Source organism: Podarcis melisellensis, assembly GCF_964234715.1.
Source record: "Podarcis melisellensis genome assembly, chromosome: 8".
Classification (NCBI taxonomy): Eukaryota; Metazoa; Chordata; class Lepidosauria; order Squamata; family Lacertidae; genus Podarcis; species Podarcis melisellensis.
The window spans coordinates 47,723,849-47,741,155 of NC_138540.1; the positions used below are offsets into that span (position 1 = coordinate 47,723,849).

General features: G+C 40.5%; 1 protein-coding gene across 1 annotated transcript in view; it reads left to right on the forward strand.

Moving 5' to 3' along the window:
* The window catches only part of CDH8 (cadherin 8), a 221,297-nt gene that overhangs the window by 151,428 nt on the left and 52,562 nt on the right, over nucleotides 1-17,307 (forward strand). Inside the window, exon 9 of the mRNA XM_081921769.1 lies at nucleotides 7,276-7,412. Coding sequence (XP_081777895.1) covers nucleotides 7,276-7,412 — 137 coding nt within the window. The remainder of the gene's footprint in view (nucleotides 1-7,275; nucleotides 7,413-17,307) is intronic.

Sequence of the window (17,307 nt, forward strand, 5' to 3'; positions counted from 1 at the left end):
ATTTCCTAATTTTTAATTGCAGTTGGAAAATGCTAAGCCTCTCTCTGCCTCATGAGTACAGTTCCTTCACCAAAATTCTTTGAAGCTGCCATCTGTGCAACAGGATTATGCAATGCTGTTGGTGATCAGATAATAAGAAAGTGATTATGTCAAATGAAGGGGCAGAAAATCTTGACTAGTGATAGAAAATAGTTCTCATTGGATCAATATATGTCTCCGACTGATGCAAACTTCTTAAGTTCTGCAGAATTTGTCAGTAGGTAAGCTATTCTATGGTACTATTTGACATGTAGTTTTTTTGCTTTGTTTTTTAAAAGAAAATCTTAGATATTCAAAATTTAAATCCTTGACCTGTTTTATAATTTGTGAAGTCAAGTGCCCATGTGGATTACAGGTGATATGAACACTGATTCAGCTACTCTGACTTTCATAAAACCATGCCCCTTTTTAATAAGAGGAACATCATCAGAAAAAAGCACTGACTGGCCTCTTAAGTTAAATAGATAAATCAAATAGAAAAGGATAGGCTTCCCCAGATGTTATTGCCCTACAAGTTCCATCAGCCCCAACCAACATTGTCAATTGTCAGGGAAGAAGGAAGTTGGGAATTGTCATCCAACAACATATGGGGACCCAGTATTGGGAATGGCTGCTCTCAGTGCTCCCCCCCCCTTAAGGGAGAAAATGGTGCCACTTCTCAACTCACTACTCAAGTTCTTACAGTAAGTGCGACACTTTTAACATTTGGAGGGGGGAAAGTGCTGGTACTGCTTACCCTCAAATATCCCCAGAAAAAAGCACTGGCTGCTTTAGGTTGCCACAGAATTCACCCACAGTAAAATTGGAAGCAAATTTAGAGGTTTCTGGGTGAAATAGGCAACAAATTCTAAAGCATGCGTAGGCAAACTAAGGTCCAGGGGCCGGATCCAGCCCAATCGCCTTCTAAATCTGGCCCACGGACGGTCCGGGAATCAGCGTGTTTTTACATGAGTAGAATGTGTCCTTTTATTTAAAATGCATCTCTGGGTTATTTGTGGGGCATAGGAATTAGTACATTTCCCCCCAAAAAATATAGTCTGCCCCCCCAAAAGGTTTGAGGGACAATGGACCGGCCCTCTGCTGAAAAGGTTTGTTGACCCCTGTTCTATAGGAAGCAAATAATTAATCTGCATAAGACTTTTTTCAGGTCACACCATGCATTCCTAGGTTACTATTGTGTAACACAGCACTTTGAATGTTTATTTAGAAATAAGTTCCACTGGGCAGAATGGGGCTTACTACTAGGCAACTGTCTAGGTTTTGCCTAAAGTGACTTTTTAAAAACAAATGTATTGATCAAGCAAAATGCTAGAGGAATCAAGTGTCGTGAAATGGCCAGATTTATACCTGGGGAACTAGGGTTCAAATCCTTACTCAACCTAGAAGCTCATTTGGTGAACTTGGGCCAATCATTAACTCTCAGCTTAACCTACTCACATGGAGAAGGGGAGATCCATGTGACCACTTTAAGCTTAGGCAAGGAAAGGAAAGGCAAGATAGAAATGCAGTGATAAATAATAATAAAATAAATGCAAGTTTCCTGTTTTATCATGGCAGGGGACTATGAGGTGTTTCTGACCAATGAGAATTCAGTTCCTAGTGGAAGGTATTTTATTTGTTACTTTTGTAAAATTGACTAATAACTAAATCAGGGCGGGTTTCAGGGACTTAATCAGTCCTTTGCACTTATATTATCCAGCGACTCATTATGCATGTTGTCTCTTATGGTGAAATTCCCTGTACAGCAGCTACTATGGAGAGGATATTTAGTCTTAACTCCCTAATGGGAGGATGATTCGCTGCTTTCTCTGATTCTCGTGCAACAGAACTACATTCACTGTTCAGAGCAAAACCAAAGAAATATACTTTGTTCTAGGACATGTGCAGAATCATGCTGCTCATTAGCAAGGATTCCAAAGTCCGTTTTGGGGATCCTGTTTGGCTAATTTAATTGCTATACAATCCTATTTCAATGTTGTTATTTTACAATAACTGGGTTATTTTCTAACAGATGTCAAGAAGTGAGGCAGAATGAGGATGCTATAACTGGGTAAAAGAGCTGAAGAACTAGGTTCAGGAAAGCATAAGGAAAGTTGCCAGGAGGTGGTCAAACAGACTGTAGGTATCATACCAAAAGGAGATTCAGGGAAGGTTAAGGTAGGGCAGGAATGAGGAACCTCAGGTCCAGTGGCCAAATATGGTCATCCAATCCTCTTTGTCTGACCCTTGGGACACTCCCCATGCCACGCCCAACAACACCCCCTCTCCCCTGATCCATCCCTCCCCTGGCCCTGATTCACCTCCTCCTTGAATGAATGTTGCCTGACTGAAATATGTCCTTGAACTCTGAAAATCCCTTTTGCTCGCATGGCTGGAGGATAGTGAGGGGTATGTGAGTGTGTGCAAAATTAGCCTACTGTACATCAGTAAAATTGATACTCATTGCTCTGCCCACTCTTGCCTCTGGACAATCTCACTAGGGACAAGTGGCCCCGGAAGGTTGTCCGTAAGGAAATGAGACCAAGGATATCCGTAAGGAAATGAGACCAAGGATATCCATCTCTAGCATTTCATCTTTTTGTTTTCCTCTTCTTGATAATGTATGAATGCAATTTCTTTGCTCATTAATTGATGGAGAATGGTGGGGGTTTGGGGAGGAGAGGGAGGAACAGGAAATTATTTTGGCACTGAACTATATTGGAATGTGCAAACATCAAATTTCTCAAACATCATAAATTGTTATTTTCTGACCAAAGAGCTCATTCCAAAGGTATTAAATTTGAATGAGTCTCTCCCTCTGCATCTTTTGTTCTACCCATGAATCCAGAATCTATCAGGTCTTGAGTGAAATCCTTTCTCCTTTAACACCTTTCTTCCCACTGAATGCAAAGAAAAAAAGTGTGTTTCTGCCCACACACACACACACACACACACACCTCAAGGATATTTCATCTCTAGCAAAAGCAAATCATTTTCTTAATTCATAGCATGCCCTAAAATTGTGTGTGTGTGTGTGTGTGTGTGTGTGTGTGTGTACACCCACCCACCCACCCACCCACCCAGATATGCCTTCCTGACATGCAGCTGTTTATCTCAGTCACCTAGTAACATGCCCTCTCTGCTTGGCATTGCTGAGATACAGTGATTTATGGCATCAATATTATGAATCACATCTCAGCAGGGGGAAGCAAAAAAGGTGGCTGTGTGGGTTTTGCAAAGCCAAATGCTGTTGTAAAGCGTTCATTTGCATTGGTGCAAAACAGAAAGTCTTTCATGGAAGCAACTACGGGCATAGGGAAGGAACACTGCATTTGAATCTGCATTGGCATCTTAAGGTAAAGAAATGTATGATCACACCACCAATTTCCTCCCATATTCAGCCTCAAAAGCTAACAGCAAAGTCCCAATAAACTGTGGCATTACTAAGGCAATTTTGAAGGTTATTATTTACCTAGATACTCTCTTTCCGCTCCCCCCAGTTTTCCTTACAGAAATGTACTTTTATGTATTGCTTACTTGTGTGACAGTGTGCCCTCATTAAAAAGAGCTATAATATCATTATAAAGACAAGGTAGCTACAAACATTGCACATGATATATATTAACTTCAAGTCAGGAGGGGGCTTTGCTTCCTTGGAAACTTGTAAACCTGTTTCAGTTGTGTTGAGAAATTGTTATACTCTTTAATGCATTTTGATTTTGTAAATAGCTTGTTGAAAGTCAATACGGAAACATGCACAAATCCCCTGGTTGTTTTTTTTCTCCCTATAGCTACAGAGATTGTAAATAGAATTACAGCAAGGGAGGCATTTATTTATTTAGCTAAATAAAATCAATACATAGTATGACTTTTGCTTGCACTTATGAATCAAGATTCACAACTTCTTTTTTTCAAAAAGTGGAATTATTGCATATCCAGTGTACAATTTAACATATATATGCATGCTTCAATATCCCAGCAGTGGATTGGTGTATAACAGATGAGTTGAAAATCTGGCTAGTGAACAAGCCTGATTCTATTTCTCTGATAAATTTGTGTATTTTGTACACTTCATTTTTTTAAATGATTCTTTAGCAACCATATTTTCATTCCTACCACTTTACATTTCTCTCCACCACCTCCTTCTTTACATCTGTATGTCCCCCTTTTCCCAAAGCATTCACTGCAGTATACTTGGGGATTTCCTGTGAGGTTAGGCTAAGAGATGGTGAGTTTGGAAAGTTCATTTAAAAAGAACATGTCCAAAAAAGAACTAATTGCAGTTCACACCCATCCATTTACAAAACAAACTAGTTCAGTTCTCGATTTGATTCAAGTTCAACCAAGCAGCAATTTTGCTACAAGCTGTCGTGCTGAAGGGAAACATGCTTTATAAGACTTTAAAAGCAAACAGAGCTACAGAGGGAAATAGGGTTTTACACAACAGGAGAGGTTTGAATAAAGCAGAGATGGAAAGAAACTGAGAGGGGAAAGTGCTGATTTTAAACAATGACAGAGGTTTCAGTAGAGTGAGCAGGGGGTTGGATGGAGGGAGTGGCAGTTTAAAACAAGGTTTGAGCACAGTGAGAAGGGAGTTGGGAAAGAAATTCTGTGCTTGCTTTTTGGTGTTAGCTTCTATTCTGTATCCATTGCTGCTAATTCTCCTTGTTAAAGCTGGTTTTAACAGCAACACAATAACCCCTCAGTGTCCCTATTTATTATTCAAACCTCTGACATTGTTTGAGTACAGTGAGAAGGGAGGAGCACTGATAAAATTAAGACTGCTTTAAACTTCTCCCTCTTCCATTCTTCAGCTGCCTCATTTTGTGAGATATAAAGGATGCAGAGCTCTTAAATAGCCCATAGTACCTTCTCACAATCATGTATTTCACTTTTGGTACCATGTACCGTCATACCTTGGGTTACAGATGCTTCAGGTTGCGTGTTCTTGGGTTGAGCACAGCACCGAACCTGGAAGTACCAGAACAGGTTACTTCAGGGTTTCAGCACTTGTGCATGCGCAGAAGTGCTAAATTGCACTTTGTTCATGCACAGAAGCAGCGAAGCGCAATCCACGCGTGCGCAGATGTGGCACAGCAGGTTGCGAACACTGCATGTTGCGAACGTGCCTCCTGCACGGATCACGTTCACAACCTGAGCATCCACTGTATTGTCTTCAATACAAAGTTCTAGATTTAGTGTAGTAATTTAGAAGAGAGAGTTTATTAACAAGCAAACACCCATATATGTATGACATTCGTCAAATGGACTTAATATTCTCTAACTGAGCAAACTAACTGGCAGTCTGAAGAAAAGGAGGGGATGGTGGCTTCACAACTGAGCAAAAATGTGAAAAGGGTATTTAGTAGCTGCAAGGTGTGGGAGGAGGAAGATGCAGGTGGTTTCCATGGGGGTGGTTTGTTTGTAACAATGGTGTACAAAAGGAGGAGGAAGAGGATGCATGAACATGGGGGTGAATGTGAAAATGAGTGCAAAGCAGGGCTGCAGAATAGAAGAGAAATGGCTTTATAAAAGGGTTTGGGAAGGTAAAAAATAAACTTAGTAGTTGCACAGGGTTCTTCTTTGGTGATCACTTGTAGCCAAGTAAGATTGTCTTCCATAAACACGGTTTTAACAATGAGTCCATAAGTGACTGTGGAGGCCAATTCTAGATCCACACGTCCTTCCACAGTGGGGACATTGCTTTCTGGGCAGGTAAAGGGCTAGGAACTTAATGTGGGGGGAATGGCAGATGAGTTTGCATACTGTGTAAGGAGGGGTACAATTCCCAATCAATGTATATTTTCTCTCAAAAGATGTATTCTCAAAATATGGAACATTCAGAAAGGGTGAAAATGTATTTTTGTTTGTTTTTGATTTATTAAGTTTATTTCCAATTCACTTGCCAGCTTCTCTGCGATGTACAGATCAGGTTGCTCTCAGTGGCAGAGTATCTGTTTTTCATGCAGAAGGACCCAGATTCAATCCCTGGTGTCTCCAGGTAGGGCTGAAACCCTGCCTGAAACCCTGGAAAGCCTCTGTCAGTCAGAAAAGGCAATAGTGTACTAGGCGGACCAATGGTCTGGTTTAGCATAAGGCACCTTCCTGTGTTCTTAGCAGATTTATCTGAGTTGCTCAAGCATCGTCATCACCTTCTCACTTCTCAATATGACATAATATATCTAACCCAGTTTGATGCTTCCTAGTAATTCATCCCTGCATGCTGAGGCAGAAAGCTGAAGAGATGCAAAATAGTTGTGGTGTGATGTTGTGCAATGCCATGCTTTGGAACAAGAGTCATTATAGTCCCTTATATAAATTCACCACTAGGATTTAGTGAAGCCCCTCAAAGCTGTGACTGCTGTACCATATCAGTACTTTCAATCTCACTCTCTTTCTCTCATTGTCCGTGACCCACCAGAAATTGTGAGGCTTAATTTTCCAGTTTGGTTTCTTTTACAAGTAATGCATTAATAAAACAACTATATGAAAATGGACCAACATAAAAGCTTTCCTGGAGATCTTGCAGGGAGTTCTAAATCACCATTTTGTTTAATGCACTGTTGGAACAATTTACTGCAGCTCTTTCTTGTTAGTCAAGCTGGCTTCTGTGTTAAAGCTGCATAATGTACCTGCACATTCTCATTTGCAAGCTCTGCTTAGCTGTCAGATCAAAGTTGTTTTGTTAGAAACCAATGATGTCAATCCATAAAGCAGCCAATCTTTCTGGGTTTTTTGGAAGCGTTTTACCAGTAAAGGGTTGTTAACCAGCTATTGTCCACAGTTATGCTCAAACATAAGCAGGTGACGTATTCACTTAATTAATCAGAAGTGGTGTTTGTTGGGATAAGAACATTAGTTGCATCTTGTAAAAACAGGAGCCCTGCCTGCTTAATGTATTGACAGAATTATCAGCAGTTGCTATGAAATACAGCACAGGTTGTCCAATAAATGTGATGGATCATCTAATTAACTCTTGATTCGCAGTAGCTTTTAAAAGATGCTACCTACTGATCTCGATGACAGCTTCTAACCTTCGTCCTGAGAGGATGCAGCTAATTACTCCTTGGGCTATAATTCTGTTTCTTGATTCTCAGCCCATCATTTTTTGTCTTATAAATTATAACACGATTGAGCTCCACAAATCCACTGGGGCTATAAAGCTGCTCTTTGCGATGGATTGCTTAGATTTTGTTACAATGCATTTAGGCCAAACAAATGTCTTTTAAGTAAATTTCAAGGATGTCCATTTTGTAGGTTTTCCATTGATCGAAACACTGACCTTGAGAGGCAGTTCAACATTAATACGCAGGATGGACGGATAACACTCGCAACTCCACTGGACAGAGAAACCAGCACATGGCACAACATAACCATTGTGGCAACTGAAGACAGTAAGTGATTGCCCCTTAGTACTTGGGTTTGTTTGTTTTCCTTTTATTGGCTTCTGATGAATGTTTAATTAAAAAGCCTTCATGTGCCACTTGGCAAGGACAACTGTCTACTGTGCCTCCTATGCTTGCATTATTGTATATATTATATATGTAAATATAGATAGATATAGTTTGTAACCCTTACTTGATGCTGCATGGATATTCCTTAAAAATATTGCATTTTGAGATTTGCAATGCTATTCCATTTCTTGCTGACTGAGATTTGTTTTGGTGGAGCAGGTATCCAGAGCTAGATGTTTTATGGCCTCCTGTGCAGTGATGCCCTGATCTGTGAAATGCAGCAGGAGTGAGTAGACCTCTGGCCTACGTTGGTCCATTAGGGTTTCCAATATAACCCAGAAGCCATTTCCCCCCGCCCCAGCCACCTGCTGCTGTTATATGCATATCAGGCGTGAGGCAGGAAGAGACATGGATGACAATACACAATCACAAGCCTCAAAGTGTGCTGCTGATATTGCATGGGCCAGGAAAAACAGGCAAAGACACAGGCACTCTAAAGCATCATGCATGGCTCCTTTCAAGCCCTGCATAGTGCTTTAAAGTCCCAGCTTCAGGACGTCAAAGCACCCAATCAGCTGGTGTCATTGTGATATCAGCTTACTGGCAGGTTTCCCATGATCATACCCATGAGGCTATGATCAGATAAGGATGTGACCTCTGGAGCCAAAAGATTTTCCCATTACTGCCTTACAGCTGTGACTGGCACTGAAATTGATATCATGTTGGCACTAGCTTAAGAGTTATTTATTTACCCATCCACACATTTTAAGTTTTGTAATTTGATTAGAGTTTAGCCTGCTCTTTTGTTTTTAGATGCTTTTGGGGGCAATTGATGGTGTATTTAAGTACGCATTGTTGTCTGTTTTATGATTTGGTTGTTTTGATTTCCTGTTCAGTATTCCATCCTGATATCTATGTTGATGAAGAGCAGGTTATAAATATTTTAAATAAATAAAGATACACACTTCACTTATTTCCCCTGTGAATAAATGAGCATTTCATGCATGGATGATTTTACCCATCCCCATCTCAGATGCAATACAGAACTTAACAGTCTGCAGGAGATATATTGCCAGGAATCCTTCTCTTGGTAGATGCTGAGTTCTTGGCTTCTTCTTTTCTTTTTTTGTTTGAAGAAAGCATTGCAACCCTTGCTTTTCTGCCTGTTGTTCACATGTTTTGCCAAGCCAACACATGGATTACGTGGATCAGGAAATAGTGCTGGCAAAGCATTATAGGTAGTGATGACACTAAATTCCTGGTTTAGGGATAGGATTCTCAGTGACTGCTAACACTCAGTTGAAATACGAGGCAAGCACTATGGCCTGAGAATTCATGTCCTCACTTCATGTCCATAGCACACACCTGCTTTCAAAACATGTATCCCAACTTCCCAGCATCTGCTTGAGCAGTTTGGTGTTGCATAGAAGGACCTGGCATACTGCTACACCTGTGAGCGAGACATCAAATAGGGTGGAGGGAGAAGCAGATAAGGTATACCCCTCTCTTCCTTTCTCCTTTTCACAGCCCCAAATAGAGCAGCAGCAAGAGGAAGATGAGTGGAGGGAAGGGATTGGGGGCAGGCAGTAGGGCAGTTGTAAGGAAAGGAGCTGCGAGACTCATAAGGGCAGCTGGAGGAAACAACTGGTCCTTGTCATGCTCTTAATGGCATCATCAAGACATGATGGGGTCCAGCTGATTTGTAATTGGGGATAAACTAATGCATTTTTACAAGTCTGGATAAAAATATTTCAGCTTTATCAATCCACTTAATGAGTCCTATTGAGAGTTTGCTCTACTGCAAATTGTAGAATACTGATGAACAAAGTATGTGAAATATCATCCTTATAGTTTACTATTGGTTCGACAGCCATTCACAAAACGAGAGGAATTTAGAAGGTTGTCCCAAAACACCTGCACTGAAAAGCATCTAGATCAGAGAGCTGCTGTATTTGGATTCTGCTTGTGGGCTTCCCATAGGCATCTGGTTAGCCAGTGTAAGAACAGAATGCATGACCACATGGGCCTTTGAGCTGACCCAGTAGAGCTTTTCTGTTCTTCTTATCTAACCCAAAGAAAAACAAATGAACAAAAAATGCAAACAAACAAACAAAGAAAGAAACCCTGTTCCGTGTCACTTAGCTAATCCCCAGGCATCTTATTGAGATATGCTATACTTGCAACTGATTTTTCCTCATTAATTGTCAGATTAAATTCCATTGATTTAGATTTTATTGAAAATGCTGTGATTTCTCTAGACCAGGCTTCCTCAACCACAGCCCTCCAGATATTTTTGGCCTACAACTCCCATGATCTGTAGCTAGCAGGACCAGTGGTCAGGGATGATGGGAACTGTAGTCTCAAAACATCTGGAGGGTTGAGGTTGAGGAAGCCTGCTCTAGACATTCTATGTAAAGATGAGTTTCGGTTTGATATTGGGAGAGCTATATCATCATAATACAAAATTGTTGTATAATGCCCAATACAGTTACAGATAGGTAGCCGTGTTGGTCTGCCATAGTCAAAACAAAAAAAGTTGGTCTTTAAGGTGCTACTGGAAGGAATTTTTTTTGTAATGCCCAATACAGTACATCCTTCTATTCCAATTGAAGACTGCCAGTCAATATTGTTGCATGCCACCCCTATCTCTGAGCTGTTGTGAAATTTGAGGAGTTACGCTGGTTCTGTTATTCTTTGTAGAAATGAGGCACAGCAGAGACTATGTCTTTCTATGGTTTATTTGCACATATATACAACGTAAGTATATGATTGAGGGGTTCACATCCATTTGGAAAGTCTGAAATCAGAGTAGCAGTAGCCAATGTGGTGGTCTTGGGATGTTATTGGAGTGCAACTTAGGAACATAGGAAGCTGCTTTAGGAAGTCATGTCATAGCATAATAGACTCTACACTGACTGGCAGAGGTTGCCCAAGGTTCTAGGCAGGTATTTATCCCCAGCCTTCAGTCCCATTTGGGGATTGAACCTGAGACCTTCTGTATACAAGACAAATGCTCTACCACTGAGCTATGACTCTTCCTTTTTCCCAGTCAAAAACAACTGGAGGATAACACAGTGGCCAGCCTTGGCCTGCTGTATAAGCATAGGAAACTCTGAGTGACTAGAAAACATATAAAGCATCCTAGTCACGTGGAAAGTTTCTACATGCGTAGACTTGTTCATGAATTCTATGTCCTTCAAATGAACTATTATTATATTTATTTATATCCCACCGTTTCCCAGATGGGGCTCCAGGCAGTTTACAGGTTAAACAGCTAAAAACACAGAAAAGATGTGCTAAAAAGCTATTAAAAACACACACAAGTTTAAATATCATCTATTAGAACACAGATATAATTGAAACAAAAACATCACAGCATCAGCACTTTTCTTAAAGACAGCCATGAATATGTGTAGGTGGAACCTATCATCATGCCCCCCCCCTCCCATGTATACCACTTTAATGGCCATGGGGAACCCTGAGAACTGTAGTTTGTTAAGAGTGCTGGGAACTATAGCTCTGTGAGGTCACCACCCTTCACAAACTACAGTTTACATGATTATCCAAGTCTGCTAAAGTGGTAGACTAGTGCCTTAAATCTATCTTCTTACTTGCATGGATTCTCTGAAGTGTAAGTTCCATATAATAAGTGATAAACTCAAGAAGAATGTCTTGCATTGATGCTGCATTGTGATTATCCTTTGTCTTACTTGAGAGAATTGTTTTATACCTGGCTGACTGCCTAAATGTATGAGTTGACAATCTATTCTACTTGTTATCCTTTAAGAAAATCTATTTACAAAAAAGAAAGGTTCTTTTCATCCTTAAAGGTATTTTATGGGCCAATCTTTCCTTCTAACATAATTCAGTCTAAGTGACACCTCATCTCAACCTATGCTTTTAAGGTCTCTCTCCAATTCTCCCAAGGCTTGTTTATCTCTGCCATTTAAATAACAAGGAGTGAACATGATATGGTTTGCTAATCCAAGAGGCTAATTCCACTCCCTTCCCATCGTACAGCTTCCTGCATGTTTGACATATTCACTAGGTAAATAAATAAACACATTTTTTGAGATTACTTAATAATGCATGTCAAGAAGAACAGTTAATTCAACTGGATGTGTGTGAACAAAAGTAAAATAATAAAAAATAAGCCAAAGACAAAACAAATAACAAATAACTCAGGTGGGTAGTAAAGGTTTGTGGGGTTTACATACTCCAGCAGCAGATGCAAGAAATCAGGGCTGGGTGTCAGTGGAGAAATTTTTCCAAACTGCAAGACAAACCATGTCACAGATAAATAATGCTTTAATTTCATTCAAAACTCACTGTCCTCCAGCCTCTTCAAGGTATGAATCTTATTTACACATACTTGATCCATCATTAAAGATGTATGCATTCATAATACTTCAGCATCTTTTCCTTTTCAGTCTTTCTCTCTGCATAAATCCAGAAATCCAATTTTATGATTTTTGCTTCTCTTTTAAAGGTATCTTCTAACTGCATATTTATTGAATGAATCTTGAAATAAAAATATGGTGAAACCCTGCACCCACTCTTAAAGGATCCAGTGTCTTATTTTTAAATTATTCAAACATTTGCCGAATGCACATAAATTAGAATCTAACAATAATTTTTGTTACAAGCCACCCCAATCTCTGCCAAGTGGTGCATGAGTTTCCAAGGGTCTATGATATATGGATTATTTTACACACAGTGTATATCTTTAGCCTTCAGTGGAGGAGCACACAGCAACAGAACCCCAAAGCGTGTCAGCTTATGCTTCCGGCAGCATCATCAGCATCATTTTTGCTCTGCAGCCTATCTTAGTCTCCAGGGAACATGCAGTCATGGTTCCTTCTCTGCTTCCTGGTGCCATCTTGCCTTATTCTGCTGTTCCTAAAAACCAAGCCCTCTTTATTCATTTGTATTCTAATACCCAGTTCTCTTGATACTTTGGTTAGTATTTGGTTAGCCAATGGTTAAGCAGGTGTCAGACAAACAAAGGTGTTTGTCTGACTTCATCAACACCAGTTCACTGAATAGGATTAAAGGCTGGTACACACTTAGGATATTTACCTAGGTAATTAACTCTTTACATGCTAATTGATGGTGCTCAGAAGTAGGTCCACACACATATTCCAATACACATGGATCTTGATTACATTCTTGTGGTCTTATGCATAATCTTTACACATAAATACTAATTAAACACCCCAAACCCCCTTCTAATACAGACTGAGACTGTCTTACAACATATCCCAGTTATAACATACAAGTTACGATTAAATCCCAGTATTTACTGAACTTAAAAATTTAGCACCATAGATCTATTGCATTATAAAAAATATATTCTTGCACTAATAAGAAACCCTGTCTCCCAAAATGGCATGAGGAAGATCAGCAGTAGCAGAATAGTTGCTTCGTATGCAGAAGGTCCCACGTTCAGATCTCAACATCACATCTCTGGGTTCAGATCAGGAATTCTAGAGATGCTGCTAACCAGAGTAGACAATACTGAGCTAGAAGTACCAAAGGGAGCTTCCTATGTTTCTGTGACATCCAACTGCGTCTGCCTGCCAAGGAAAGACTTCCACTCATACAATGGGCAATCCCCTACCTCTCTTCCCAACCCACAGCCTCATTTGCATCCTCAAAATCTGATCCACAAAGTTGGGAACCCTCCAGAGCAGATTTAGTGGAAGGGCACAGGGGAGCTGCAGGCACAAGGAGAAGAATGGGGCATCCTGTTTTATGAGTAGATCTCTGCTTCCTTCAACCTGGTCTCTGCCAGCTATGACTGCCTGAATTCAATTCAAGATTGCTCTGCCTGCTTGCAGATTCTTATTGCATTCATACAGTGGCCCTTTAATTCCAACTTTCATTCTGGTGTGTGTGTATGTGTGTGTGTGGCTGTTTGTGGCTGTGTGTATAGCAACTGGACTCCTTATAACCGATGGGATTAATAGCTACCATTAAGATGATAAGGTTGTGTGTGTGTGTGTGTGTGTGTGTAAACATTGCCTTCTGGCTGAGCTTGAAAAATCACAGTAGGCTATTTCTAAATTTGTCTGGCAGTGGAAGATGCCAAGAGTTGTGAACAAAATCAGGCAGATGCTGTAGAAAAGGGTTGAATGCCTACCTCCAATATTAAACTATATTTTTATGTAGCACAAGTGATCCAAAATAAGCACTGGATTTAAAAATAAAAGTAAATAAGGTTGAAAATGGTTTGAGCAAACCACACACCTTATGGATTAAAACTAAATGAAAAGGACACAAAAACCAACACGCAACAATAATGCTGTGATATTATGCTATTAAAAACCTAGGATAGAGTAGGACAGTTTGTTTCTCCAGAGAAATCCTCCTTAAAAGCAGTTTTGCTTGAAAAAGATTTTGACCTGAAAAAGATTCTGGGGCCCTTTAAGTTTTGGATCGACCACAAAACCATAAGACATATGGATTTTCTCAGGGAACAGAGATTTTGTTCTTATGAGAAAATTGTACAGATGATGGCCAGGGTTAGATATACTCTTTCTGAGTTCTTTCAAGGAAAACGTTATAAGAATTATTTTTTGAGGGGTGGGTCTGAGGGAAGCTGGCATAAATAAATAATAGGATTATTATTTTTTTTAGTGAGTGAAAACAAGGGGCATGATTTCAAAGAGCTACAAATAGCTTTAGAAATTAGCAAAGACAAAGTGTGACAAAGGAATGGACTCCCTTGGAGGGTGGTAGATATTTTTAAATAGATGAATGGCCATCTGTCAGGGAGTCTTTAGCTCTGATTCCTCCATTACAGGGAGTTGGACTAGATGACCCTTGGAATCCCTTCCCACTGTACAGCTCTATGATTTTATGACTTATCAGAGGCACTATGCTTCTGGAAAACAACAGTGAGATATGGGTGTGTGCAGAAAATGTGCTATTACTTCTAGAAGTACAGAAATTTTCCACATTGTTTTGCAAATTCATCCTCACTATGGACTAAGGAAAGTGTATGACTAGTCATCAGTAAGCACATTCAGCCATGAGTGTCTATATGTTGCCCCCAATAATATGTGCCATCTTTATGACATTTCCTGAAACTGGAATTTGTTTTCTGCAATGAAGATGAGTCCCCATCCCTCCTCTCTTTCTGTAACCCTCTGGGAAACACTAGCAGTTTTTCCTTGCCGGCAGACTGCCAAAATAAGGCTGTACACAGCTACGTGCCTAGAACAAGGCCATAGATTTTATTAGCATTCTCTTTGTAGCATCTGCTATAGATAAATCCAGTTCACAACCTTGCAAAGGGGAATTCTATCGTGCCTTTACCAGGATGAATCTCTCCTCCTTGCACATACTATGAAACACTCTAGGGTGTATCAAAGGTACTGTAACCAGTCCCAGTGCTTCGAGTACATGGAGAAGGCTCTTGTGAATGACTGCAAAACTTTAGTGAATTCCTCTTTCTCCATACAATGGGGGTGGGAAACATGAAGCCCTTCAGATGTTGAACCTCAGCTCCCATCATCCCCAATCAGCATGGCCAGGGTTCTGGGATGATGGAAGTGGGAGTCTAGCAACATCTGGATGGTCTCAGGTTTCCCATCCATTGCATATAGCCTGGGACCAGGGCACCTCAAGGATTGATGATGACTCCCATGTGAGACTCCATACCCAGAGATAATCTGAGGAAACCTTTCTCTGGCTTCACCCACCTGCTAAAGTCAAGTGGCTGGGGATCAAAGTATTGCTAGGCACTGGGGGAACCATTTTGCTAGAATGGCCCTCACTGGAGGGCTGGGGGGATGGTGCCCTGGTAAAATTTCAGACATCATACTTGCTGTCCTATGAAATTCTTGAGTAAATGTAGTTAGGAGAGATTTAAAACACCCTCCCCTCCTCTGCTGCTTCAGTGCAACATGGGTCATGTATGAGTTCCCCACCAGTCCCATCCTTAAACATAACCTTGGTTGGGTTCATCTAGTCCAATGATGGAGAACCTGTGACCCTCCAGATGTTGTTGGGTTTCAACTTTCTACAGATGAAGCTGCAAGCAATTTAAGTTCCACAGCATTCCATCTTTGTTTACTTTCCCCTTCTCCTCCTATGCTTTTTTGTGATAGTGTCTCATCTTCAGAATGCCCCTTTTAGAACCATGGCTCTGAAGCCCACAGTTAAGAGCCTTAGGTGCCAGGAAAAAATGAACTGAATCCTTCAGGCATTTTATCTTAGGATGTTGTTTTATTGGCTGCTAGTTTTGAAAGCTCCCCCCCCCCACATACCTACCCACTAAGTTGGGCTTTGTTTATGTACTGTGGCACAGTTCATATTTTACTCTGTGGTTGCTGGGATCTGTTTTGCTTTTTATTTTGCTCTTTCTGTTTTCATGTTGTTGGAGTTTATTATTATTTGCAAGCTGCCTCCAAAATGCTTTTGATGAGGAAAGGCTGTAAAAAAAAAATGCCTGAAGCATTGCTACCTGGAAAACCCTCCAACTGCCTTCTGGCCATGTTGCGTGGAAGAATGTAGTTCTTCCAATTTTTCCACCTACTATAGAGATTCCTTCTGCAAATACTATAAGTTGCATTGCAACAAGGACAGCAACAAAGGCCTAAGCAAGCCATGTTGCTATAGAAAGGGACAAGTATGGGGCACTACAAATATATTTCTGGCATGCTCTGGCATCTGAACTACCTCCTTGTTCACTCTCAGATAGTATTCAAGTCTGTTATACTTATCAAACCCTAAGCACAGTGGAGGCTGGTTCATTAAGGCATATGGGACATTTCACCACCAACCTCTGTATGCTATCAGCCAGCCACCACCTGCCTGCTTTCCTATTTACAACCATTCCCAGGAAATGGAACTGCCTTTCATCTTCCGCTTCCTCCTTAGTCTCAATGTTGCCGTTGTAGAACTCAGCAAGGAAGGGGATGAGGACAAAACTATAATTGGTTGGCTCTTACTGTCATTGGCTCTAGCTTCCCCTACTGTTTTGGCACCCTGGATCCACCCCACAAGTCTCAATGGGTACCAGCCAGTACCACCTTAGCAACTTAGGTGTACCCTTCAAATTGCACTGCAGATACGCATAAGAGAAGCCCAACGATCCCCTTCTCTCTTGGAAAATACCCCCCAAAGCCCCTCACATCTCCATTTTCTCCCAACATTTTCTAGATCCTTGTTTGCAAATTTAGAATGGGTTCAGAACACTGCTTTTGACAGTTTGCATCTCCATGGATTAAGCTTCAACATATAATCAAGCCTTGAGATACAAATGAGTTTTGCCATCAAATGCTAAAATACAGGTGAAAAAAAAGACAGCTTGGCATATGGTTTAATAGTTGCAGACAGATCTCCCACTCTTTCCAAACGACATGCATATATTTAATGATTATTTTTATTTTAACAAGTGAGTTAGTAGTGTCATTAGAAATAGAAAGAGCAGCCAAGAGGGAAACAAGAATTGGGGGAACTTGTGGCTAATGCATCCTTGGTTTGGAAGCTGTGGGCTAGAATTTTATGAGAAGGCTCATTTTCTATTGGAAGAATCATGACCTTTGGAGAACAAAAGAAAAATGAACCATGGAACCCTTCTAGACATTAGGGAAATACCAGTTCGAACAACCGTCACCTTACAAGGCCTCTCAGCATGGTGCAAACATCTGTACTTTTGTGTTGAGTGTACTGTGAACAAACCACATTTCTCTAAGGCCAAATTTTGCAGGGAAATAGAATCAGTATTGTCATATTTTGAAGCGTATGTTAGAGTCCTGCTATATCTCCAAAATGTAAGCATAATTTCATATGTTCTTTTACTTATACTCACCCTTAAAACAATCCT